This window comes from Pogona vitticeps, chromosome 14, assembly GCF_051106095.1.
Source record: "Pogona vitticeps strain Pit_001003342236 chromosome 14, PviZW2.1, whole genome shotgun sequence".
Taxonomy (NCBI): Eukaryota; Metazoa; Chordata; class Lepidosauria; order Squamata; family Agamidae; genus Pogona; species Pogona vitticeps.
In genome coordinates, this window is record NC_135796.1 from 17,246,537 (window position 1) to 17,272,110 (window position 25,574).

The following is a 25,574-nucleotide window of genomic DNA, read 5'->3' on the forward strand; positions in this document are numbered from 1 at the left end:
TCCCGAGCACGAGCCAATCGCAGAGCGAGGCTCCCTGTTCCTCTCCCGTCGCCCACTCACCGCTCCGAGGGCTTCAGGGCGCGAGACCGTACCGCCCAATGGCCGCGCAGCCCGCCCACGACGTCGGCACGCGTACATCCCCCTTTTGCCCCGCCCCGCTCCCCCCACTTTCACCGCTCCTGTCAGCCAATCGAGTGGCGGCTCCGCTCTCGCGCCAGCCAATCGCCGGCCGCCTGAGAGGCGCTTGAAGACACCCCCCCCCTTCGGCGTCTGCCTGAAGCGCTTCGAATCTCAACCGCCAATCCTGAGGTGTTTGTGTGTGTGTGGGGGGGAGGTTGTTTACACTCCGGCGGGCGCTCTCCTGAGGTAAAAGAGAAGAGAAAAAATATTGTCCTTCCCGAGACGCAATGCAGGTAAGGGCCGGGCATGCCCGAGAGCGGGGGGGGGGGGCAGTAACGGTTTCTGCTGCGACGCGTCACGGGAGGTTTGCTCGGGCCCTCCGGTGTCCTGGTTTCCCTCTTAAGGGAACGCCCCCTAGGCTTCGAGTGACTTTCGCGGGAGCCAATCAGCGGCTGAAGTGGCTCTCGACGCCGGAGACGGAGCCAATAAGGTTAGGTGGGGTGGGCGGGGCTGACGGAATTGGGGGGAAGAAAAGAGGAAAATCCTCGGAAAAGTGGGTCCGGAGGAGGACGTGGGGTTGTCGTTGGATATCCATGGTGCAAGGTTCGTGTTGGTTCGTCGGGCTATCTTTAGTCTCCCTTGCAGGGTTGTTGGCAATGCAAAAGTGGAGGTAGTAGACGAGGTATAGGGTGGGGCCCGCCTTATCCGCTGATTCACTTATCCGCTGCCTGAAAGTACAGCCCGCTCTCGTCAGCAAGCGCTTGGCTGTTGTTTTAAAGTCGTCCGATAGAAATGTTTGTCTTCAACGCCTTTAATTCCCTTCTATTTTATTGTTATTTTGTTTATGTAGAGAAAGTCGAGGTCCTTAGAGATACGCAATAGCAGTAAATCTGTCGCTATATGGGAGAAAAGCTATAGGGAATTGAAAGGAGCTACAGGGAAATGAAAGGAATCGCGCCAACGCTTTGAGATAGCAGGGGTTGAAAAAAGAGGCTTCGAGGCTGCCTTGGGATGATGAATATATTATAGGCTGTTCATGTGCCTTAAAGAAACGGTTCTGTCCAATGTTTTCGTGTTAACTTTCCATTACAGTACAGTATATTGTAAATCATGGCTGGGGAGCCTTTGGCCCTCCAGATACCTTGGATTGTAGTGCCCCATCAGTCTGGAGGGGGATGATGGGAGTTGCGGTCCAGCAACATCAAGGGCTCTCAGATCTACTGGATGGCTTCCTACATTGTATCTCATCTGAGTTCTGGCCTCAGCCCCTCCAGATGTTTTGGATGTTTGCTCCCCAGAGGCCACCACGGCTTGTGGTCAAAGATTTGTGGAAGTTGATATCCACAATAGGAGGAGGGCCAAGGGTTGATTCCTCATCCCTGATTAATTAGTTGCTGGCTACCAAGTGGATTTTAACCTTGCTCAGGGTTTTCAGAGTATGAAGTTGTAGAGTACTCAGAAGTGATTTACCAGTGTTTTCTTCTAGGAGCGCTGTGGGACTGGGCCGCTTGCTCAAGGCCACACAGGTTGGCTTCTCTCTCAGGATGCCCACTGGGGAGCTGAGCTCCAAACCTCTAGTTCCACAAGGCAGATGGTCCAACTCCCATTTATATAGCCAATACTGATTTGCCAGGTTCTTAAATGCTAGAGCTAACTTGTTACGTGGCACTCCACCAGATTCTGAACCTGGAAGGCTTAATTTGTTCCATAGGTAGATCTCTGATGATTGGAGTATTGATTTGATAGATCCAGATCCTTTGTTTGGTCAGCAGAGAGGTTTCATATGTAGATAGTCATGCTTTTTCTTTTTTTCTTTTAAAGAGCCTTTCAGAGTATCGCTTGTTTATTTTATAATTACACCTGTGTCTGTGTCAGTTGTATTCTGCGGGTTGGACATCTCTTCTTATGTGTCACATATAGCTGAGATGCATGTGTTTGTTACTGTCCTCTCCGTATTTTATTTGTAGGTTTAGCTTTAAGAAGCTTGTCTTATAGAAGGAAAATAAGAATAAAGTAATAAATTAAGTAAATAATTGTTTTTGTCTTTAATACTTTTAATTTCCTTTTTTTATATAAACCAATTCAAGTATTTATGGAGAGAAAGTCTGTGTAGAAATGGTTACATAATAGCTATAATCCATTGCTGTATGGCAAGAGGTATACAGTAAAATACAGGAAAGAAGAATAGCACAATGCTTGATATGTGAAGGGTTGAAAAAAGAGCAAACTTTGCTTCGAGACTTTATTGGGATAATAACAACACAGTTACTTTTTCTTGATGAGTTATCATTCTATGATAATATTAAAATATCTTCCTCAGTATACATTGCTTTTCCTGAATATGTATAATGCTTTTGTTGGTCTTACAGTTTAATCTTTTTATCTAATCTTACGTTTGGTGATACTGTTCAATATTTTTAGCTGAAAATAAAAGATTAAATTAAGTACTGTAGTTCTACAGGAGAGTGTTGTAAGTGCTTGGGCTTTGCTTTGGAGAATAAGGATGTCGTACAAATAATTCATGAATAAGCGGTTGTGGAAGGGAGAAAGTAGGTCAGGCAAAATGTGCTAGGATATCGTTAATTCCTGGCTTTCCAATGTTTGTTTGTAACAGTAAAGAATTCCTTACCCTTTGTAATGTGCTGTTTCTGTTGGATCCAGATATGCTGATAAAATGAGTTCAGTAGAAAGGTATTTGACTGGAATATGATGGGTGTCCATGATGGCTGATGTTGTTTTATGGTGCCTAGGCCATGTGTTTAAATAGATGATTTGTTCAGGAGATGTAGCCTGTTCAAGAGAATGTAGCTTGTGGGGCCAGCATGGTGTATTGCACAATTGGGGACTATGTGGCCCTCTAGATGTTGATGGGTTGTAGCTCTCATTAGCTTTAGTCTGTATACCAGTGGTGTGAAATGGTAGGAGGCAGCCTCTGGACAAACTACGCATCCTGTCTCTGTTCAGTTGTCCTGTAGAGAAATATTGCTGGATTCATTGGTAAGAATCAGCAAATATTCTTTGCTGACCTCCGGATACTGAAACTGGGAAGCAGTTGATCTGGATCAGTCATGCAGCTGCTTTGTTTTTATTCCACATTTAGTGCTGAAGATATGTTGTAGCTTCTGAAGTTAGATTCTGGACATTATCCCAAAGAGAGAACAACTGCCCAGATTCTGTGGTTTCTGACAATGAATCTGAGTTATTTTAATATGGCCATATTGTCTTTTTCTTGTTTGAAAGGATAAGCCCAGCTTTTGCAAACATGAGATATGGAAAATGTGGGCTTGGTGAAAATTGAGCAAGAGGCTGCTTCTACGAACACTGCTAACAGAAATGCTCACAACCCTGTTGAGTATAACTTAAGTAATAACAGGTAAACTTGATGGGCTACGTTGTGTGTTTCTTTATTTTTAATGCATGTCTTGTATGCCTTTCAAGCCTTCAGTCTTTCTCAAATTCAGCTTTGAAAACTGAGTAAAAAGGCTTGTACTGTATTTTAGAAAAGAAAGTTGTTCCTATGCTTGTCCAAAATTATTTGAGTTTGTTAAAGTACAATTTATATATCAGTCCTCCAGGAAAAAAAGGATGTGAAATGTAATAAAACATACAGTAATGGCATTATAAGACTACCCACTGTAGTTTTTCCATGGGTCATTGTAGAATAACTCACAAAAATGTATCTACATATTGTGGAAATAGGTAGTGGTGGGGGTAAGGCTTGATGCATAAAATGCATTATATAATAAATATTGTTCACATTAATTAAACTTTGAATATTTTTAGATTTTTTTTACTTGTTAGGAAAAGAGGGTACATGGAGAAAAGGCACATGGAGAAACATAGTTGAAAAATAGAGTAGTGTAAATTGTGCAATAATCAGTAAAGAAAAATTTGATGAGCTTGAAACCAAAAACTCAGTAGACACTATTCTATTTCCGTGACTCCCAAAATACTGTATTACAGCTGCATCAAAAACCTAATTTAAATGGATGTTTCTGAGACTGGTGCTTATTTTTCTTTATTGAACAAGAATCTGTACCAGTATACCTTTGATAAAGCAGTAAAAGAAAATACAGTATGTGCGTTTTCATTGATAAGGCATTTATTTTTGCAAGCTTTGAAAAGTTTTGTTTAGGTTTGGGAACCCTCTTAACTCTTTGGACAGGTGTGTTTTCTGTGGCTTGCTCCTTAATGGTCACTGAGTGAGTTGCGGTGTTAGTGTAGTGCTGTGGAGACGGTTTCATTTGACATTTGACTTAATAAATAATTCACATGGTTTTATTCCCACAGGAGTAACCCCTCGTGCCACCCAAATGGCGTCTCCAATTTCTCAGGGAAAACTGGCTGTTCAGTCATGACGAGTGAGCTTGATCTGCTGACTTCCTTCATGCAAGATGCTCAGAGTAATGGTGATTCAGAAATATTGAAGAATTGTGAGGTATGTAGAAGTCTCTCTCTCTCTTTTGGAAAAAAAACAGTTTCCTAGTGATGATGATGGCATAAAATTATATAACTTTATGAAATCAATTTATTCTGAAAATTGGTATAATAGTTTACACTTTAACTGTGATGTTCTGAAAATGTGGTATAAGTTTGGTTTTGCTAAGGACAGGGCTGGGCCACTTGCAGCTCACGGTTGCACCCCCCCCCCCCCCAGTGTAGCATCCTCTGGATATCTCTAAAGGCACCTTCTTATCTCATGGTGAGCCTGTCTGGATGTTAAGATATTCAGGAGAGGCTCTCTTCAGAATGCCACCAGTTTCAGAGACATATAAGGGAGAACTTTCTCCTGTGTGACTCCCAGGCTGTGGAAAGCGCTTCCTTCAGAGTTGTGATGAGTTTTAATTTTACTGATTTTAAGAAGGGCCTAAAACACATGGTTTTAGATGATATATGAGGTTTGACTTGCCTGGTTGTGTTGTTTCTGAATGTACACATTGTTTTGTTTTGCTTTAATGCATTTAGTTGATGCTAATGGTTTTCATAGTGTGGTTTGTTTTGCTTGATTTTATTGTTTTATGGTTAAATTTGGTTTTATTTGGTTTTTATCCTGATATGAATACTGTATGCTGTGTTGAATCTGCTTTATGTTAGAAGGGTGGGTTATAAATGTAATAAATAAAATAAAACTGCGTAGCCTAGCATGCCTGTTTCTGCTCAAAGCTGTCTGTAGTTCCATAACGCACTTTATACACTAAATAAGCAAAGCAGCCAGGTTTGTTGTCTTTTTATGTTGCCAGCCAGGTGTTGACGTTTCTGCAACTGTGAAGATTTAAATGGACTAATACAACAGCAATTCCTTGGGATTCAAAATTTGTTTAAACTTCCATTCTGTACTGAGGCTTTCTCACATCTGTGCAGAACTTAGACAATGGGTAGTTTTATCACTTAGGCCTGTTATAGAACTTGGGAGATGTCTTTCCCTGTGTCTGAGACTAAGCTTTCCTGTGCTGGAGGAGGTATAAAAATTAAGACTATTGTATTTATTTTGAAATAATTTCATTTTAATAGACCAGGTGGCTGCGGTTGTTCAGACTGGTGGAGAAGCAATGCCAAGAACAAATAATTGCCCAGCAAAAAGTGTTCTATCATCAAATCCATGTAAGTATTTTGATTTACACAACCACATTGCACTGGTTCTTAAAACGGCGAGACTGGTGTTTCAAGGAAAGTGTGGAGATTTGCTTGGGATGTGAGTCTTCATTAGCTCCTCTTAGGAAGTTAGAAAGATGAAGGAGAATCTTCAGTGGCAGAAGGCTCTGTGCACCCATGCATAACGCATGTAGGTATACAGAAGAAAATGCTTATGAGGTGGTCCTCGTATGTTATAAATCTGGTGTGCGTGTGACCAGGTAGAAGTGCTCATATCCAGGCCAGTTTGAGATACTGCTTCATTCATCTGTTGAAATTGGGACTATCTTCAAAAGTTTGTCACAGTACATTTCTTAGTTTCTCAGAGTTGGCCAGCTTGTTTATTGGAAGCTTGTGTCACATTCTGTTTTTTTCTTTTCTTTTCTTTTTTTAGCGTATGAGGGATCCTGGGCAGCAGTCTGTATTTTTAAAAAGCATTTTACATCTTGGATTTCCAGAATATATTTGTACAAAGTATGGACTCCTATAGTTTTGATACCTTCCCTTGCTTTTGACTGTAGTGCTTCCTAAGCTAAAGAAGAGTATGATTTCTCTTAGGTGCGCCGTGAGTGTTTGTGGCTTTTGTATGTGAGGCAGTAGATGACTTTTAAAATCTTTTCTTCCAAAAAATCGTATTGCTTGGTATGTTTCCCATGTGCACATGGGTCTTTGCTGTTCTGTAGTGTGCTTTCTGTGCATGTGTATTAGAGCAGAGGTGAGTAACTATCCTCATTTTAAGGTAACGCAATACTGTAGTGCTTAACTCTTTCAAACAGGGGGAAACGGTATTTTTGTTTTGAATTTATTCTATTCTGATGCATATTGCTGTCATTATTTGATACATCTGACATGTAGTTTTTAAAAAAAAATCATTATTTTTACTCTTTGTAATCCAAAAGTAAACATTCACATCTCAGTCTCCCAGAAATATAAAGCACCAGGAGTGCCCTGTCTAGGATTGGTAGTATTCTAGGTGTTACTCAAGAGTGAGTGTTCAGCTCATCATCCTCTTGTGTAGGCGCAATAGTTATATGTTTTCAGCCATGGTGCTCTGTTTTTCTATACTGGCCCACAGGGAGCTTAACATTATACAGCTGCTACTATACACTGGCTGGAAACGTTATTTCCCTTCCTTATTGCCAGACGTTGAGATACGAGGCCCATGCAAAAAAATGAAACTGAACTCATTTCGGTTTTATGTCTGTGCAGCTAACTTGCTTTTTCAAAGTTGAAAATTGTTAACTCAGCATAGTAACAATATTTTCTGTAACAAATTCTTCCAAATCGCTACTTCACAGGAGCATCAAAACATAATGTGTATTTCTGTGTGTAAAATAGATGTTTGATACATTTAGAATTTATATATATATATTTACATTTTAATATTTACACCCTTTTGGTTACTGTTTCTCCCTTCCCTTTCTTGATGGTCCTCTCCACTAATAGTAGCCAACTGTTCCTGAAACTGAAACAAATAACAAAGAGGTATTGTTCTTTTTTTTCCTTCCTGTTTCCTCTCTCCTCCTTTTCTGTCTCACAAGTTTGTCATTCATACTCTTATTTCTTCTCCATCCGTAGATGTCTATGATAACTTTGTTGTTATGGTCTGATCTGATTATTCACTGATCAACGCTTTCTAGGCTTGTCTGTGCTTCAGAGGCCTTTCTGAAAATTAAGATTGTCTGTTTCAAATTCGGCAGTCATTGTGCACACCATAAAAGTCCTTGTTGCATAATCCTGAAAAGCACTGTCCTGTTTGATCTTGGTGTTGAAGACTGTATTTCCAGGGTTTTGCAAAATAAGAATTCTGCATTTGTGGTTATGTAGAAAAATGCTGCTAACATATACCGTAACTGTCACTGTTTCTGCAGTCATGCTGAATGTTTATATTTATGCTTGACTAAGTTTTAAGATGCATGAGAGCCAGTGTGGTGCAGTACAGAGCGTTGGACTAGAACTCAAAGACTTCAAATTTCTCTTCAACCATGGAAAGTCTCTGTGTGTGAGTGTGAGGGTGTGTGAGAGGGCAATAATAAACCACTTCCTGAACATCTCACATAACTCAAAATCTCTGTTAGGAGCTCCATAAATCAGAAGCAACATGATATACCACCAGGACAACAGTTTTATTAAACTGGTTAAGTGGTTGTTGTTGTTGTTTTTAAGAAATGTGGCTTCCAAAGGGAGGAAAATGTGATCACAGAACATCATATTGAAACTGGTGTCTTGCTGCTAACTTAGTTCTTAGAGCTGCAGAGCTACAATTTTCGTGTAGACTTCTATTTCCTAGTCTGTAGAAATTACACGAGAGCATAAGTTGATGGGGCTTAGTTTCCAAAGAAAGATGTTCAGAGTCCCCTTAATGTAGGCACCATGCTGGTTGGAAGTTCTTGAAACTAGTGAATCCGACCAAAGGCTGATGGCATCTTTTCCTAGGTCCATTGGATGCCCGTTGACTTGAAGAGGTGGTAGATTCTTAGCTCAGGAGGGAAAAGGGTAGAGATGAATATGAATTGGGGGTAGAAGTAAGGCCATGACTGGTGAGATGGACAAGATTAGAAGTGGTTAGAGGAGAGGTGCCTCTCCAGACTTCATCCATTGAATTTGCTTAAAATGTCACATTGACAAAGGTGGACTTCCACATCTTAACACACTCCTAAACTTTTTTTGTTAGTACAGTTTCACATGACGATTCTCTCTGGACTAGGATGATGTTACATAGGCCAGATGTAAGATGTTACTTAGGTTGTCTTATTTTACCAAAATATATCTGGACTGGTACTCCTCCCCCCCCCCCCGCCGGTATTTGTTTAGAAGATTGCACTGGATCACCATTTACATTTTTTAAATCAGATTTTTTTTGATTATTTAAAAAAATTAAATCATTGATTTTTATCTGTCCCGATTAGAATCTCTTTTATGGTCTCAGCGAAGCAACACAGAATGTGCACAAGAATGAGTTTTAATGACAACAGTGGAACAGTTCTCAGAGTCTTCATTTGTGTTCCATAACACATTTCTGCATGTTGTGTTTGTCCGTGGGAAAGTCATAGGGGAGTTACAGTAGAGCTCAGGAGAGTTGATTCTTTTTGTGCAAAATGAGAAACGCTTCCAGTTTTTAAAACTATGGCTTGGTCTCTTCTCTGTAGCGCATCCGGAATGAAATCAGACACTTGGTGAAACAGCAGAACCAGAATGTGTGTTCGTGTGCCAGGCTCAGCTCTCCCGTCAATCTGACGAAGAGTTTGCCTTCATTAGAAAGTCCAATGGGGTTGCAGTCTGAAACCTTGGAGGAAAATGAGCTCTTTGCCAGCGGACTCACACCCAGCAACCCAGAGAGTCAGGCAGAAGCTTCGGCTGTGCACCAGGAGTGCTTTGCAAACAGCGTTTCGACGAGCAGTGGGTATGGCACCTACACTGCTCCAGAACTGAGTCCCAGCAAACAGAAGGACGTTCCAATGTGCATGGAAAACACAGAGGGGCCTGCCCAAGGCCCCCTGGATGACGCATCACCAACACAAGAGGGTTTGCTTACAGCCAGTGTTCCAAATAAACAAGAGCATGCAGAGACACCCGTAGAACACTGCCCACGTGTAGCTGATGACCTCAGTTTTCCTGTTGAATTTGAACAAAAGATTAATGAACGTCAGTGTGGGGGGAAAAACTGGTAAGTGACCACATTTGTGGTTAATTAGACTTAATTTTAGTGTAAGGAAGATGTTTTTTAAGTATGTTACTGTGTCTTGATCCTGTTACTGACACACATAGCTGTATCTGTACAAACCACACAAAATTGCCTAGGTCTCTGGCATATATTTATGGTATCAGAAGTGATGTCACGGATTCAATCTTGCCTGTTTTTCTGAAAAATTCTCAGGTTGTGCTTTTCTATATAAAAGCACTGCTTGCACACAGTGCTTGTGTAAAAGTACACATTGTAACGAGTGTGCAGTTGCTTTATTAGCATTCTTCTCTACACCAACATTTTTGCTATTCTACATGGAAAAATCTGTGTGAAGAATGAGCTGCCATAAACACCAACTTTGGGCCTCTCTACCTATAGTTAGTGTACAAAGACTGTGTCTGTGTAAAGCCCATCATCCCCTTTACGGTACTTGTGTTGGATGTGTGATTTGCTGTATGTGACACATTTCTACAGAGCAGGAAAGAATGGAGTGGGCTATTCTTTTGATCTGAACATACTTTATACATATAAAAGAAGAGCTGACTGAAACTGTGCTCCAATCATAAAGCATAGCAAATGACGTTTGCTCTCAGTTTCTTTGGCTCTTATTCGTAAGAAAGTTGTTAAGGTGAGAAAGAATTTGTTCTGTGCCATCAAAGCTATCCCTGTTGTTTTAAAAGAGCAAATAGCATCTTCTATTCATTTTGATGCAGATCTTACAGTAAGCAAATTCCAGGAAGTCCTCTTTTTTGCTTGTGGAAGCCATTGCTTTTAGGACAATCTTCCTTGCTGAAAACTGCAGTATGGAAAATCAATTTGATGTCCCCAGTTCCTTCCCTGCTCCCCAACAACACAAGAGGGCAAATAGAGTTCAGTCTAATGCAGCTTCTATGACAAAATAACAAGAAATATATCTTTAAATAAGTTTTATTTGCAGTGCTGTGGCAACATTTTTCCCCTCTGTGTTTTTGTTTTCCTCTGCCTGTAGTAAATCGTTAACATCATGGGCTCAAAAGCTGAAGCAAAACCAGCTGAAGAGGACAAACGTGGAGGAAGGAAATATGTTTTCCCTGCAAGGAAAAGAACAAACGGGAACAGTAAGACTGGAGAATGTAAATGGAGTAAAATTACTCTCCCCCTCTGATGTTTGCAAATAAAATTCTGTAACTCTTCTCATTCCACAGACTGCTTTATTGGGACTGCATAGCAAACCCTATTGAACTCAGTGAGCTTGCTTCTGAGTAAGCACCCATAAGCCTGTGCTGCCTGTCCTTCTCGGATCCTGAGAGTTCATTTGAGTGGTGGGTGGGGGCAGATTGAAAAGGAATAGCAGCATCTTTCACTTTTCTCATGTTTGAACAACAGATAACACTCACACAACTCCTTCCTTATCACTCAGGTTCTGAAAACTCTCTCACTGTCCGGTGGGCTTTGCCACAGGGCCTGAGGTACTGCTATTCAAGGCTTTGAAAGTATTCGAGCCTCTTGGATGAATGGAATTTACTAGCTTATTCAGACCTCAGCCAGAATGGGAGTTCTGTGCCTGGTCAAACGATCGTGTGAGGACCTCAGTGTGTCCTACATGTTATAACCTTGAGCTGCAATCCTGTGCACAATTATTTGGAAATAAGCACCACTCCATTCAGTGGGACTTCATTCTAAATAGTCAGCTAGAGATAGAGATATTTGCCTGTAGCACTGTGCTCTGTAAGATTTGTTAATATTTTATTTTATTATCACTTCCTAAAATTTCTCCCCTTTTCTATGAAATTACAGACTAATCCTCCTCCTGCTCTTCCACCATCTTCCACTTTTTACCTCAGTGAGCAAAATGGAAGCCAACATTCTTTAGTATCTGATGATACTTCAGGTATAATTAATGACAAACACCTTTCTATTTTGCTTTTACTGTTGGTATGGTGAAATTGCAACCTTTTGCCATGGCTGCCATTCTGTGTGTGTGTTTCTCGTTGTGTCTGTTTATATTGAAATAGCTTGCGGAATGTAAGGCTAAGGCACAATCCGGGAAAACAAAAATATATGTAAAGAGTTTAAGCATTACAGAGAGGGGTGGGTGTTATTCTGAGTAGACATGTTCTGGAAGTCCAACCAAGTTCAGTGTGACTTATTTCTCTTGGGAAGTACTTCCCACTAAATTACTTTTGTAGATGTGGTACCTGTTCGAAGACTTTAAGATGAGACTAGTTGCAGAGCTTTGATGCACTATATAGTAAGACTGGGAAACCATTTTATTTTGCTTAAAACACAGTCTAGTTGAATGACCCATATACAGGGAAAATAAATTTACCTCTGTTTTTTATGACATAGTTATTTATGTATGTAATAAGCTCCTCACTTTTTACCACAAGCAGCTTCAGTTTTTTAAAATTCATATTTATAACCGAATTTACATCTGCTGTTCCTGTTTAAATCAGAATACAAGGGAGATTTATTCAAATGGAGTTCATACAGAAATATTGTAAAACACCAATATGCTGCCTTGAGCTTTCTTTCATGTCAAACCCTGTTACTGCTAAAGCTCTGAAGTGTAATATTTCACACATGAGTATTCCATAAGATATTGAATTTGCCCAATAATGTAAAAATCAAGAAGAACAATGATACAGTACTTTTCCACAGCTTTGCAGGTCTTTCTCTACAGAAGATTTTTGTAGATTGTTTTCTACAGAAATCAAATCTGATAATATTTTTACTCTTTAGGGTTGACATACTGGAAACTAGAGGAGAAGGAGATGTACCACACATTACCTGAGAAATTTGAAAATGAATTTAACATGTTCTCAGCAAAAGTGTCCTCAGAGCAGGTATCTTTTGTCTTTGTGCGTTTTGACAGTTAACCGGGATGCTTACAGATGCATTTGATCTATTCTGTCGCTCTCGCTGTTTGGTTGCCGTGCTTTTACTGGCATATCAAGCAGACAGAGAGACTGGGTTTGAAACACTTGCTACACCTTCCCCTTCCTCGTATAATTGGAGTACCTGATTTTGCAGGAAGCTTTTAAAGTCTGTTCATTTGTAAAGCATTTGAAAAGGTAGGCAGTTATTCAGGTAGGTTGCATATAGACATTGTTTTAAAAAAATCTGTTATTGATTTTTAAGGATTTGTTTTGTGCCCACCACAAGGGCTGCTTTTGAACCCACACGGAAGTTTAAAGTACTAATAAGCAAATCTGCCTGTTTAAATAAATGTCTGTATACTTTGCCTAGCCACTATTGTTGCATTCACAACCTGGCAGTTTGTCCATGATGTCAGAAGGAACAAGGTTGGATGGAGGAACCCCAGAGATATGGAATGGGAGAGGGTTGATTTGGAAATAGCAAGCGTTCCTCCAGGGAAACGTAGTGTGAGATAAGGATTTTGAGTCAGTTTAAGAGGTAAAGGTGGCTTTTTGGAGTCTGAGAGCCCTCTGTAAGTGAGGCTTGGTGGTACAACCATCAACGTGGAAGAATGGAAGTGGGTGTACTAGTTCAGAGAGATTAGGGAGGGTGATGAAGGGAAACTATAGATGTGACAAACTACAGTGGTGCCTCGCATTACGACGTTAATTCATTCCAGCGAAATCGCTGTAGAACAAAAACGTAAAGCAAAAATTAAAAAGCCATTGAAACGCATTAAAACCTGGTTAATGCGTTCCAATCGGCTAAGAACTCACCGTCCAGCGAAGATCCTCCATAGGGGCGGCCATTTTCGGGTGCCTGTGCAGTGAAAAATGGCTCCTAAACACAGCGGGGAGCCATTTTGAGCACCCAGGGGCCATTTTGAAAACCCGACGATCAGCTGTTTTGATCGTTGGGAAGCGAAAATCGGTTCCCGAAACAGGGAACCGATCATCGCACAGTGAAATTCCCCCATTCAAAATGTTGTTTTGCGATCGCTTTTGCGATCGCAAAAACCTCATCATAATGCAGATTCATCATTAAACGGAACGCCTGTCTTGCAAGGTACCACTGTATGTATGTAAGCACAGGAGGTTTGATGGAAATGACAGAGAGCCAGCTGAAAAGATTGCAGAGGATGAGGCATGATCCAGATTTCCATTTCAAATATCTGATCTCCAACCACGCTTGTGTTAAGTATCTCTCAAGAACTATTTTGTGTAAGTTTGCTGTTGTGGTTTGTTTCTGCCGATGGGCACAGCTGCTGAGGAATGGCTGGATGATATCTGGATGTGTTTAATATCATGAAACGGAGATCTGTCTGAACACGAAGTGGGTATACATTATAAAAAGGAGGAAAGCAAGAAATACAGTTTCTTCAAATAATTGCATTCTGGCTTCAGCAGATAGTAAATCAGAAAGCCTTTTAAAAAAGGAAATCAAAACCGATTCCAAGGCCTCGTCACCCGTGATTTATAGTACTGTTGTTTCTACATATCCAATCCTGGATAACATTTTCATTGCCTGAAAAAGCAAATGAGAAAATTGTGGCTTTGTTTTCCTTCCTTTCTTGCTTTTTTTTCTTGATTGTGTTTTAGAGCAGCCGTTTCCATCTAGAGTGTTGCACTTTTTTCATTCTGAGTTCTTTCTCAGATATGGAGAAATAATTTTCTCACAAAAATATAGAAATTTGTATGTGTGTGTGCAGATGTGATGTGACATATAGCCCCCTTTACCCCACCACAATCATCCTGGTGTGCCCCATGCGCTGTTGACTTTGTTCTGATCTGAATGTTGCAGCTTGAACAGGTGGCATGAAACTGCTAAGCGATTCAGTCCAGAATTGGTGACATACTAGATAAATCACAATTATGTGAATGACTTTTAAAATGTAAGCAGTGAAATCATGGGGCTTAGTCTTTATTGGCTCTGCAGTGGGGCTGGGAAGAGGTTCAGAGCCTTTCCAGGTGGCGAGCCAGACTGAAGGGCCTGCATCTGTTATTTTCAAAGCCATTTATGCGATTGAGAACTGTGTGAAAGGCGTCTCATCTAATTTGGCTTTTTCTCCTTGCTCATAGATCCATCCTTGCTTATTTTCAAACAGAAGCCATGCAGAAATACATGTGCTGCAGGCCTCCACCATTTTAAGACAGAATTTGCTAGGAACATCCATTTACCTTATCTGTTGAAAATACTTGGTTTAAGAAGGAATTGTAGAAATAAAGTGGGGGGAACTGCTCCTATTGTGAAAGCAAACAGGAGTCTGATCCAAGAACTCTTGAGATATGGCATTATTCTGATGGGCACGCATTGCTCATGGTTTGAAATTTGGTCATGGTGAAAATGCGCTGGGCAGCAGTCTACATTTAATGTGTAAAGCGACAAACACAGGTAGCTTTATCCCTAGTGTCATTTGCTTTTTAAAAGGGATATAGTCTTAGTCATCTCCGGAGTCCTTATGCTTACAGGCCAGGGCACTGGGAGGCAAGATGACATTTTTCCCCCTATCTTTGTCTTAAATGTATGTTTTATTAATAACAATAGTGGTCCATTCCTTTATTTTTAGATATCATCTGGGGATGAGATGAAGCCACCAACTCTGAAGGATATTTATCATCAGAAACAAAGGGAAAGTATGCAGCTTGTAGACTGGAATTTTTCTCCATCGCAATCAACTCACCCTCCTGAGGTGATGGTCTACATTTTAGCTTTGTTATTGCGTTGGCCTTCAGCACTTCCCCAAATGTAGGATTTTCTGGCATTTTCTGGACTATAAACACAGGTATTCTCCCCTGACACAAGCCAAGGAAGTAAATCATTGCAAGGAACAAAATATTTCATTCACTGCACTGATCACCATGCGCATCCTCTGCTCACCTGTTCTCTGAATAAAATCAGGAACACAAAACAAATAACGTTTATTTCAGTCGTCACAGCATTTCGCGGTCAGTACTGCTTCCAAACAAGGCGGTTATTTGATAACCAACTAGTGGCTTCTCCTTCTAGTATAAAAGCCAGGAATTTTAGAAAAAGACATGAATTCAGCTACTGGGCAGAGGAGTCTTAACCATGCCGGATGCAAGTGAGGGGGTTGATGTGCCCCCTCCTCTCACTGGGGCAGTGTATCTGCTCATGAGGCCTCCCAGACCACTGGAGAAGGTATTACTGCTGTTGTCCAGCAAACCTGAAGCCCTCTCTCACACTGTAACACAACCCTGAATTGACCAGTAAACTGCAGCAGCTTGATCTTGCGGTTGTAGTTTCTCCTCCCATTGGTTTTGGTGGAAGTGGTAAAGGAGAGAAAAACACACACACAGGCATGCGTGGAAGGAAAACGTTGCCCCTTCCTTCCGCCTGGCTCATAGGAGAGGGAAGATTCTCTGAGATGTCACGATTCTGTCTTCAGGTTCCTCTGTTACAGGGTCCTTTTTTCCTCTTGCCTTCGTCCAAGGGCGGCTGTAACATCATGACATTCGCCTCGGCTGTCTTTAGACCCCACCACAAAGCCGGACGTGGGTTTTCTTGTGTTCTAATCACCGTGATTTTTGTTTTGCAGATCCTGACCCTTGACCCAACACTACATATGAAACCAGGGCAGCGAAATCCCGGACATCCTTCCCACAGTTTCTGCGCTACCCCTGAAAGGGTTTCGTTTTCTCCGGACTCAATGGCGGGCCCTGCCTTTTTCGTTCCTTCGGACACAGATTCGTTTTCCCACACGAGCACAGCCATGTCGCCTCCGTCTGCCGGGTCACCGAAAGATGCTCCCAGCGCAGCCACTTTACACGCGGACCCCTGGAACAGTCGTGCCTTCCAGAGCGAAAGCAATACCAGCAGTTGTTCTCAGCTAAACCATGAACTCTTCAACATGGGGGAGGAAGACAACTTAACACTCACTCCGTCTTCAGCTGCAGGCTCCCAGCTTCAGTCTGTGGATAACAGTTTGCCGGACTACAGCGTCTCAGCCACTTGCATAGCAGATCCGGTGGTGCTGTCCAAGTAAGGCTGTCAGGCATCAGAAACACTGCCTCTTAGATAAACATCCATAGAAGCAGTTGTTAAAATGTCTTCCTATTGGCCTTTCATGAGGCTGCCCTTGAATAACACAAATACATAATCACTGGTTTACAAATATATTCTGTCAGCTAACCAGGTTGGGAAGCTTGGTTAAGTTGGCTGTTCTCTTTCCTCAGGATCAGAAATTGTGTGTGTGTATGTGTGTGTGTGTGTGTGTGTGTGTGTGTGTGTGTGTGTATACCGAATGGTAAACCATTGTATTGGGTCTAGTATTTTTCTCTGGATTTATCAGTGATACTTTAAGTGAATACATTGGGTTCCTGTGGATTTGAGACAAACTGAAGATTGAGGGCCAAAGTAGATATGGCCGGTTCTGGGGTCAGCTACGATCCTCCTTGATTTTTGGACTGCAGTTCTCTTCAGTGGCTTTTCTGATTAGGGAGAAGCCCCCCCCCCCGGCCTGATTTAGCTAGGCCTAACTTAAACCAATTGCATAACAGAGATGTCTGTTTCACTGTTCAGAACCTCCCCTGGAAGTCACCTTGCATGTTCAGAGCAAGCTGACTATTTCGTTGGCTCTTGGTGTTTGAGTGCTTTGGTGTTTTGGTATCTCTCTGTGTAAGCAAATTTCAGTAGACGTTTTCACCATCACTGTTGGACTACAAGTGTCAGTGTGGTCATTCTCTGCATCAGAAATGTTGTTGTCTTCTAAGGTACAACAGCACTGTGACTTTTTTTTAATGTCGAAAAACAGGATCAGGCAGAATTTGAGAGAAAAACATGCCCGACATATTGCTGATCTGCGAGCTTATTATGATTCAGAAATTCAAAGCTTAAAGCAACAGCTAGAGCCAAGCCATAAATCCCCTTCTGAAGACTTGAAGAAAATCAATCAAAATCTTGTTGACAGGTAATCGTTGAATTTGGAATGCTATGCATATTTTCCTTTTGCTTTGGTTTTGAAGATGTAGGGCACATAGTGATGGCTGTATGATGTGACAGTAGGTGGTTGTGGAAACGTGATGTGACAGTTAATTAGGGATGGGTTCTGTTTGAAGAAGCTGTTCCTTTTCACGGCCAGATTTGCTTTGGCATAAATTTTCATATTTCAAAACAACTTACTGATGAATTGCTGTACTTGGTTGCAGGGAGCTTCCCTGCTTGTGCTGTCTTTAAAAAAAATTAATTGCTTAAAAGTAGAAAACAAATAGTAGCGAAAACAGAGATACAGTAGGTTTCGATACAAAGTTATAAAATTGCAAAAGCAAAGAAAAAATAGAAAGAAAAAAGGGAAGCAAAGAAAAATAGAACAAAACAGAACACAAGAATATCTACACATAGGATTGTGTGAAAGGTTTCCAAATGTCAAAAAAACATTTTTTCGTATGTTGATAGTGTTGTAAGGTCTTCTATCCACTGGATTCTCGGTGGTTGGCATCTTTCCAGTGTTGCAAAGTCAATCTTTTCTGCAGTTGGAAGGGCACACAGAGTCTTTCTGCCATGACAGGTCATTAATCTCCAAGAAATAGGTATATAGTTCAAAGATCCATGGACATCATCAAGGATTGGTCCAGTACAAAATTAATGCAAGTAATAACTCCTCTCCAAAATGAGTTTATAACTGGGCATGACCCTAGCATATGATTTAGAGATGCATCAGGATAACCACAGTTCTACCATTTAGATGATTTGCTCAGACTCTTTCTAAAAAGACGTTGCGATGTCCAGTATATTCTGAACATGATCTTTTGCTGGGCGTTTGTGTTGTGGCTATTGTAAGGGATACCATACGCCTTTCAGAACAAAACTAATGCATTTACAAGCAAGAAATGTTTTGCTTGGTTTCTAGAACCTTGTCAGTGTTGTGTGGACTGCTGCTTACAGGCCAGTGAGGCAGCTCAGATAAATATTTTGAGAAAAGAGACAATTTTTCACTTCACTGCATTTTCATGGCATTTCTTAATTTTTAGGTGTGAACAGTTAGAGGCAGCTTTGAATGAAGCTAATAATCGTATGCGATCCCTTGAAAATAAAAATAACACTCTAGAAATGGAACTGGTAAGTGCATGTAATGAATCAAATTACAGACTTACACTACATAACAATAGTATCAAGTGAGGAAGCCCATTGTTTTATTATCTCTCTGCTTCATATTGTGCCTTTGACTGAAAAGCTTTCCTTTGCAATATAACCAATAAAATAGAACTAATGTAGCAATAAGATGTCATTAACATCCAGTTGGTCATACCAGCCAGCGCAGACTCATTGAGTCGCCGGAGTATGCATAAATATTGACTCGCCATTCAGCAGCTGAAACAGTATGTTTGCTCTAATTGGGACTGCAGTGGAGCTTAGCCCTAGGATTCCAAGTGCAAGTAATTTTATTTATTAAGCCCCTATACTTTTTTTGAAGTACCGTAAGAAGATTAAATAATAGAAGTTTGTCCTGGAACTTACAATGTAAAAGGTTTGATACAGAAGAAGAAAAATTGTGTGGAGGCAAAGAAGTGGTACCACACCTTGCCATAATGTACAGGTAGAAGAGCCACTGAGGCTATTGATCTGGAGGAAGGGCCACAGAATGGCAATTTGTGCCAGCTACGTATCTGTTAGGCCGTCTCTTCCAAAGAACTGCTGCCCACTTGACCCGTGCCTCCCCCCAGGCCTTACTTCTTAGAGTGGCCACACTGAGAGAGGTCAGGCAAATGTCCACCAGGAATCTGACCTTCTTGGTGGTGGCCCTGAACCTGAGAAATAGCCGTCCACTGATATACCCCAAGCCCCATCCCTCCTTATTTTCAGAAAACCTGTTAAGGCAGAACTCCATGAAGTACCCTTCAAAAATATGCTTCCCCTTATGAGTCAGGAATGGACGGTTATTTAGTTTGGAGCTAAATTTGATGTCTCCGTATGATTTTGTTGCTGTTTGCTGCTCTTCATATTGTTATTTCATACCATGGTTGTGGAGTGACACTGCTGTTTGGGTTTAATTTCCTTTGCGTTCACTGTCTGGGGCAGTGGATTTCCACTAAGTCAGGAGGTTCATAAATCAAATAAATAAATTAATAAATAAATACCTGGAGAGTGGGCATCATGGACACATCTTCTGTTTTCTGCCACTTTGTGTTGCTGACGTGCACATCTCTGGGAGGAAGGAGGTTTTGTAAACAGAGTTGGATTGAGCAGTTTGAGAATCCTACGCAGTGATATGGCCACAGATCAGTGAATCGGGTTCATTGAATTTTGTTCTGGGGCATTTCTAGCAAGGGGCATTTCTTCCTGAGTCGTATGCTTCATGGTGTATCAATTGGCTTTTCTGGTGTTTTCGAAGTAAGCCTCTGCTAATTCCCCACCTATGTGATGCTCGTCCTGCCTCTGTTTCAGACAGACTGGAAGGAGCGTTTCTGTGCTGTCAGCAATACGACCAAGGCCTTGCAGGAACGCATTGAGGAGATGCGCTCGAGCAGCAAAGAGAAAGACAACACCATCAGCCGCCTGAAGAGGCGACTGAAAGATCTCGAGGAAGCGTTCGAGAAGGCCTACAAGCTCTCGGATAATAAAGATGCCCAACTGAAGGAGGAAAACAAGATGTTTCAAAATGTAAGCCAGACAAGGTGGGGATAAAACTGTTACATGTGAGCAAAATGCTTATCGGAGGCTGAAGACAGAGGGGTTCAGCCAAATGCTCAACTACCGATGCTGGAGGACTTGGAACATCCTATTGCAACTCACCTGTCATATGAAGGACTCTGTAGTTGAGGTGATCTTTTGAAAAAATTGAAATAGGAGCCTTTACCTAGATATCAACAGTTGGGCTGCTCCTTTCTGGAGAGGTCTTTGTGCTTGCATTACAGCTCTTTCTGTTACGACAAAGGTATCTTTGTGAAAGGGGGGGGGAAGAAGCCTAGCCTTTTGATTCCTGAAAAAGAAGTATTATTCTTTTCTGTTTAACTCCAGAGGGTTAGGTAGGTGTTGGTTTTCAGCAGCGTGGGGGACAGTTCTTTGGTGCCTTTGTCTACTTAGTCCCTTTTCTCGTTTTCAGCAATCAACCTGATGGCACATCTTCACTTCTGCTCTGTGTTTATTTTATTTCTAAAACAGGTCTCGATTTCCTGTGATTTCTTTAAACCAAATAGACTGAAATTCATCGTAGGAAGCTGAGTTGGTTTTTTAAAAAAATTTGGTTCTGAATAAACCTTGGGAGAGTCTCTCTATTTTTCTGGAGTTGTTGAAATATGTGGCCTCATGGAATTGGCTTTAATATTACAGAGGAGAATATTCGTGCTGGCCATCATAGTCTTAACTCTGTCTTCCTTAGCATAGAGGAGTCAAACAACGATGGCAGGGGTAGACTTGGTGATCTCCCCAAAACATGTTTGTACCCTTTGGGTGATATGTTGATCTAATGCTCTTCCTCTTTTTCACTGATAGAATGTTTAAACTAACATTTTATCTAACTGGATTTTTATTTCATTGATTTTTAAAAATATATATATCAAAAGCTGGGGATAAAATGAGTTATTTCTTCATAGCTTCTAGGAGAATATGAATCCCTTGGGAAAGAACACGAGAGAATAAAGGTGAGCATCGATTTTCTTGTGTGTTGAAATGACTTTCCATGAAACAGATTGCAGAATGAAATTGTAGAAGGGGGTGGCTGAAAGCTGAAGAGGAGCCTTAAACCTGCAAGATACAGAGGCACATTCAGCTGCTGATAGAAATAGACAAATTGAGAAGTGGGGAATTTAATTTTGTTACCACTCAGACCCAGGTTTTTTTGACTCAGTGGCTTGTGAACTGGACGAGAAGTTGTGGCAACTCAGTGGTTGCTAATCCAACCCAAGAAAAAAGACCTTACTGCAGGCTAAACCTCTTCCATATTCACTCATACTGTGCAGAGTATACTGCACGGTTGCCAAAGCAAGAGTGTTCTTCAGCGAAATGTGCCTAGAAGCGGGGAGTCCTTGAGAGAGAGAGACAGAGTGGTTGAGCAAGGAGGGCATAATGTGGGAGAATGCCCACACAGAAAAGGATCAGGTGACCTACCAGCCGGTCTGGAGCATGCCGCCATCATGACAGATTGCACATATGGTCACTGTTAGGAAGCTATGTTGGCGCACCACTGTCCTAAACCTCCAGAAGGAGTGTCAAGTCAATCTGAGCAGATGCTGAGATGAGTTTAAGAAAGGAATGAAGGTGACACAGTCTTTCAAGATGAGCAGAGAAGCTGGTTCTGTGCTCACTTTATGCCTTATGTTACTCAACGTCTGCTTTCTTCTTCCCCGCAGGATACCTTAAATATCACTGAGAATAAGTTGCTGGACGCAAATACTCAGATTTCTGATCTGAAAAGGTAATCCTGGGTGAGAGAAATGATTGTGGTTTCAGGTGACAGCATTGCCAAACAGGCCAGAAGAACCGGCGGCCTTCCAGATGTGGTTGCGCCCCACTTCCTGTCAGCCCAGCCAGCATGGCTGTTGGTTGGGGATGATGGGAGTTGTGATACAGCCATAGCTGAGGGCCACGTGTTCCCAATCCCTGTTGTAAAATGTTAATGCCTTGTTTCCTTAATGGAAATGAAAGAGAACCAGTTTAAGAAACTGCAGGGGATGAGACAGGATTCAGATTGTCAAGGCTCGTATCTCCAGCCACCCCTTGTGCTTAGTTTCTGTCAACAGCTCTTACAGATGTTGGCCAGAAGTGCTGTTGGATCAGGCTTTATTTTTTTTTACCTTTTTTTCTGAAATCAATCCATCAGCTAAAGCGTTGCCTTTCCCTTCTGCTTTAGAACAGTCTCAAAACTTGAAGCTCAGATCAAGCAGTTAGAACATGAAAACTTGCTCAAATTTCGTCACCTTGCTGACAGCCACTTCAGAACGTCTTACGCTAAGTAAGTGAATATTTATTTATTTCTTAGATTTATATACTGCCCATCTAGAATGCGTCTACTTTGGGTGGTTTACATATAACATAAAAAGAAACCGAGGTAAATAGTAAAATACTGTATAACCTTCTGAGGAAGTGAGAAATTTGCATCTTATGTATCTCATCCCAACTTGCTCAAAAAGTATTGAGGAATCATAAAAAGCAAAATTAATCAGTTTACCAGTCTCCAGATCCCCACACTTGGAAATATTGACATTGAATGTTGTCCACTGATTCCGTTAATATTTGAATATTTCTGGCTTCTATTAGAATCCTACACTCTACCTTCCAGAAGGGTGAGCTTTTCACTGAATCTTCACTGTTTCTTTCCTGTCAGCAAACTAGGAAGCTCTGACGTGAGCAGGAGGAAATGGCTGATCCCAGGATCGGAGTATTCCATCTTCACGGGCCAGCCTTTAGGCGCCCAGGAGAACCTCAAGGATAACCGGTTTGAAGAAACGTATCCTGCTTTCAGGTGAGGCGGCTTGGAGTGTCAGGTTTACAAAGAGTATTTTCCCAAAGGAGGAGGGTCCTTATGAGCACAAGGACCTCCCTCCCTTCCACTGTCATAATTCAGTGTGTTGTAGGGCAGAAGTGGGTGACTTTGAGACTCCCGGAGCCTGTTTTGTGTTTCTGTCAGAACCTCAAGCGCCAGCAGCATCAGGTGCAAAACAGTGGTCTGCTCAGGGCAAGGATGTGCAGACAGAATTAAAATAAAAGGAGTGGCTCTTTAGTACTTGGCTTCAGGATTCCTTTTCCATATCAGAACTGAGCTCACAGCCCAGTCGCTCCAAACTCCTTTGTCCACCCACCACCGTGCAGTTTCCTTCATTACTGTGGGTCTTAATTGCAGAGGAAGGCAGAGCCTTTTTGTAGGCTGTGGTTTTACAACTAGGAATCAGGGACCCCTGCAAATCACCCAGAGGTATATCTGGAGACCCTAGTTTACCATCTGTCTTTTCCTGTTGCCGGGTCTACAAGCCCTTGCTCATGCTATTCCACCACCACTGATCGGCTTCCGACTGAGAAAAACATTACAGAACGACCCTTTTGTGACTTCTTCCCACTCTGCTGAGATTCTTAAAATATATTTCCAGTAGCCTTTTTTCTTCTTGTCTGCAGCAGGCAGAGTCCAGACCAAGTCGGTTCACTGAAAATTATTTTCATTATAATTCTGTTCAGCCAACTTAGTATCCAGATCCAGTTCACTTAAAATGATGCTGTGATATCCATTCCTCTTTGACTGCCACTCTCTTGACCTTTTCTGTCACAATTTTGATAGCAGTCGCTGAATATTCATAGTTCCGTTGCATGTTTCCAGGCATCATTCGCCTCCGGAAAAGGACTTGTCTCCAGATTGCTCGCTAATAAGTGGGATGGCAAAAAAGGAAAGCAGAGTCCTAGAAACGCCCATCATAAAAGCTTTTAAAGACCTCGAAGAAAGGGAAGCTTTGAAAAACTGGGGCACTGAGACGGAGAAAGAAGAGGAGGAGGAAGCGCCGCCGCCTCCAAGTAAGCAGCCGTGAATTTTCCTTGGTTTCATGAGTCACATTCTTAGATTTTTTTTTTACTGGTATTATTTCATTCTTGCAATGGGTTAGGATTAGAACGGTTCCTGTTTAGAGGAGGGTCTCTGCTTACCCTTACAGAACTGGCCTTCGGCCGAGCAAATTAGAACTGGCTGCTGGTGTATCTAGAAGGGATGCTGTTCAATATCTGACAGAAACCCTCATGAAAACCTACATAAAATTCTCTAGTATTTCAACGCTTCAAATTGATCAGGTGCCATCATCATTCACGGGGCAGCCAAATCAACATTCACTGCTTATAATTTCATTTTCCAGGACTGCTTCCGCTACCTGCATAAAAACGTTTTGACTTTTATCAGAATTGCAGAACTTCTTTTGTTCATAAGTGTGACACAAAATGATTTTTTAAATAAACTTGTTGGAAAAATAAGATGTAATGAAAGGAAGTTTTTTTTTAATAAACCAGGATTGTGAGTCATCCAGCATGAGCTTTTATTACTGTGACAAAATTTAATATACTTAGAGATAAAGATGCATCCCGCACAGATTGGCTGGTTGTGAAAATTGGTGAGAGGACAGTGGTGAGCAATACACTACTTTTTTGTCCAGGACTGTTACATGCCCAGAAACCTCAACAGGTCATATCTGAAAGTAGGTTCTCTTAAGATCTCCTTCAGTCGGAACCTTAGAATATTTCCCTAAATAATGGCATGCTGCCTCTTGGACTACAACTCCCAGGAGCCTTCACCATCACCTCTGCTGGCCAGGATTTCTCTGGGAGTTGAAGTCCAAGAACATCCGGAGGCCCAAGGTTGGGGAACCACTGCTTTAATATCATTCAGGATCACTTGTTCTGTGGTCACCCTGACTGTATTTTGAGAAGGCCAAATCAAAAGTCTTCTGAATATGTACGAGAAAATTCATAGATGTCCTGCCAGAATGTTCTGATCCTTTTGCTCCTGATAACTGTGCGCCTTCTGGTTCTCCTGCTGTTTTTCCGTACCTTGTTTTCTGCCGCATATACATTTTTATACTCCTTAAAAGTTTTCTAGGACTTTTTTCTGTTTGGGGTGTGTGTGCAGAAATGCCACAAGTGAATATATATATTTCTTTCCTTTGGGGGGGTGGTGGTTCTTGCTTATTTCAGAAGCATCCACCCGGCGTCCAGCTGTTGGATTTGATGAAGCAGCCCTCAACACCAGCCGGTCCCCAGAAAAAGGCAAAGACCAGCTCAGGCATAAAAGATTCAGCTCACCTAGCGGCCAGAGGTCCTCATCTCTACCGCCTTCAAATAGGAAATCAAATACTCCCAGTAAGAATTGGTGGCGATTTATATATGGACTGTTGATGATGATATGAAAAGTTTGTCACATTCTTGCATGGCTTTTGTTTTTATGGGCTCTGTGCTGTTGTAAGTGCTGCCTTATATTGTTGCTGCTTGGAAATATATATTTTTGAGAGTAATTTTTGTATTTGCATAGACTCTGAGTTTCCTAGCCATCTTGAACTTTTAAGAAACAGTGTGATTAAATAAAGCAACAGTGGGAAAACTGTGTGGAGTTTGTGACTGCTTCAGCAACTTGATTGGAGCAGAGAAAGATTGTCTGTAAACAGGCATCAAGTCAATTTCAACAGGCAACCCCTTTTCATCTCTCTCGCACCTTGAGAGATTTGCCTGTACCTCTGACTGGATTTTAACATGTTTCTGGTTGTCAGTCCCTACCGTATACGTTGATACTCAGTCAGACAATCCCCAGGGAATATCTCTG

General features: G+C 41.5%; 1 protein-coding gene across 6 annotated transcripts in view; it reads left to right on the plus strand.

The window, feature by feature from the left end:
* Window positions 1-237: 237 nt before the first annotated feature.
* MPHOSPH9 (M-phase phosphoprotein 9) overlaps window positions 238-25,574 on the plus strand; it is a 30,027-nt gene continuing 4,690 nt past the window's right edge. For 2 of the 6 annotated variants that reach the window (XM_072983527.2, XM_072983530.2), the window contains exons 1-19: window positions 238-413; window positions 3,361-3,493; window positions 4,411-4,558; window positions 5,632-5,721; window positions 8,901-9,418; window positions 10,425-10,548; window positions 11,213-11,306; window positions 12,158-12,261; window positions 14,901-15,023; window positions 15,891-16,333; window positions 17,106-17,261; window positions 18,322-18,409; window positions 19,736-19,951; window positions 20,884-20,931; window positions 21,640-21,704; window positions 22,140-22,241; window positions 22,614-22,751; window positions 23,598-23,788; window positions 24,953-25,117. In XM_072983527.2, the coding sequence (XP_072839628.2) occupies window positions 3,390-3,493; window positions 4,411-4,558; window positions 5,632-5,721; window positions 8,901-9,418; window positions 10,425-10,548; window positions 11,213-11,306; window positions 12,158-12,261; window positions 14,901-15,023; window positions 15,891-16,333; window positions 17,106-17,261; window positions 18,322-18,409; window positions 19,736-19,951; window positions 20,884-20,931; window positions 21,640-21,704; window positions 22,140-22,241; window positions 22,614-22,751; window positions 23,598-23,788; window positions 24,953-25,117 (2,917 nt within the window). In that variant the 5' untranslated portion in view covers window positions 238-413; window positions 3,361-3,389. Of the gene's footprint in view, window positions 414-641; window positions 724-3,360; window positions 3,494-4,410; window positions 4,559-5,631; window positions 5,722-6,145; window positions 6,226-7,197; window positions 7,237-8,900; window positions 9,419-10,424; window positions 10,549-11,212; window positions 11,307-12,157; window positions 12,262-14,900; window positions 15,024-15,890; window positions 16,334-17,105; window positions 17,262-18,321; window positions 18,410-19,735; window positions 19,952-20,883; window positions 20,932-21,639; window positions 21,705-22,139; window positions 22,242-22,613; window positions 22,752-23,597; window positions 23,789-24,952; window positions 25,118-25,574 lie in introns of those variants that run through there. The other 4 variants (XM_078381759.1, XM_078381758.1, XM_072983528.2 and 1 more) reach the window with 4 other exon arrangements.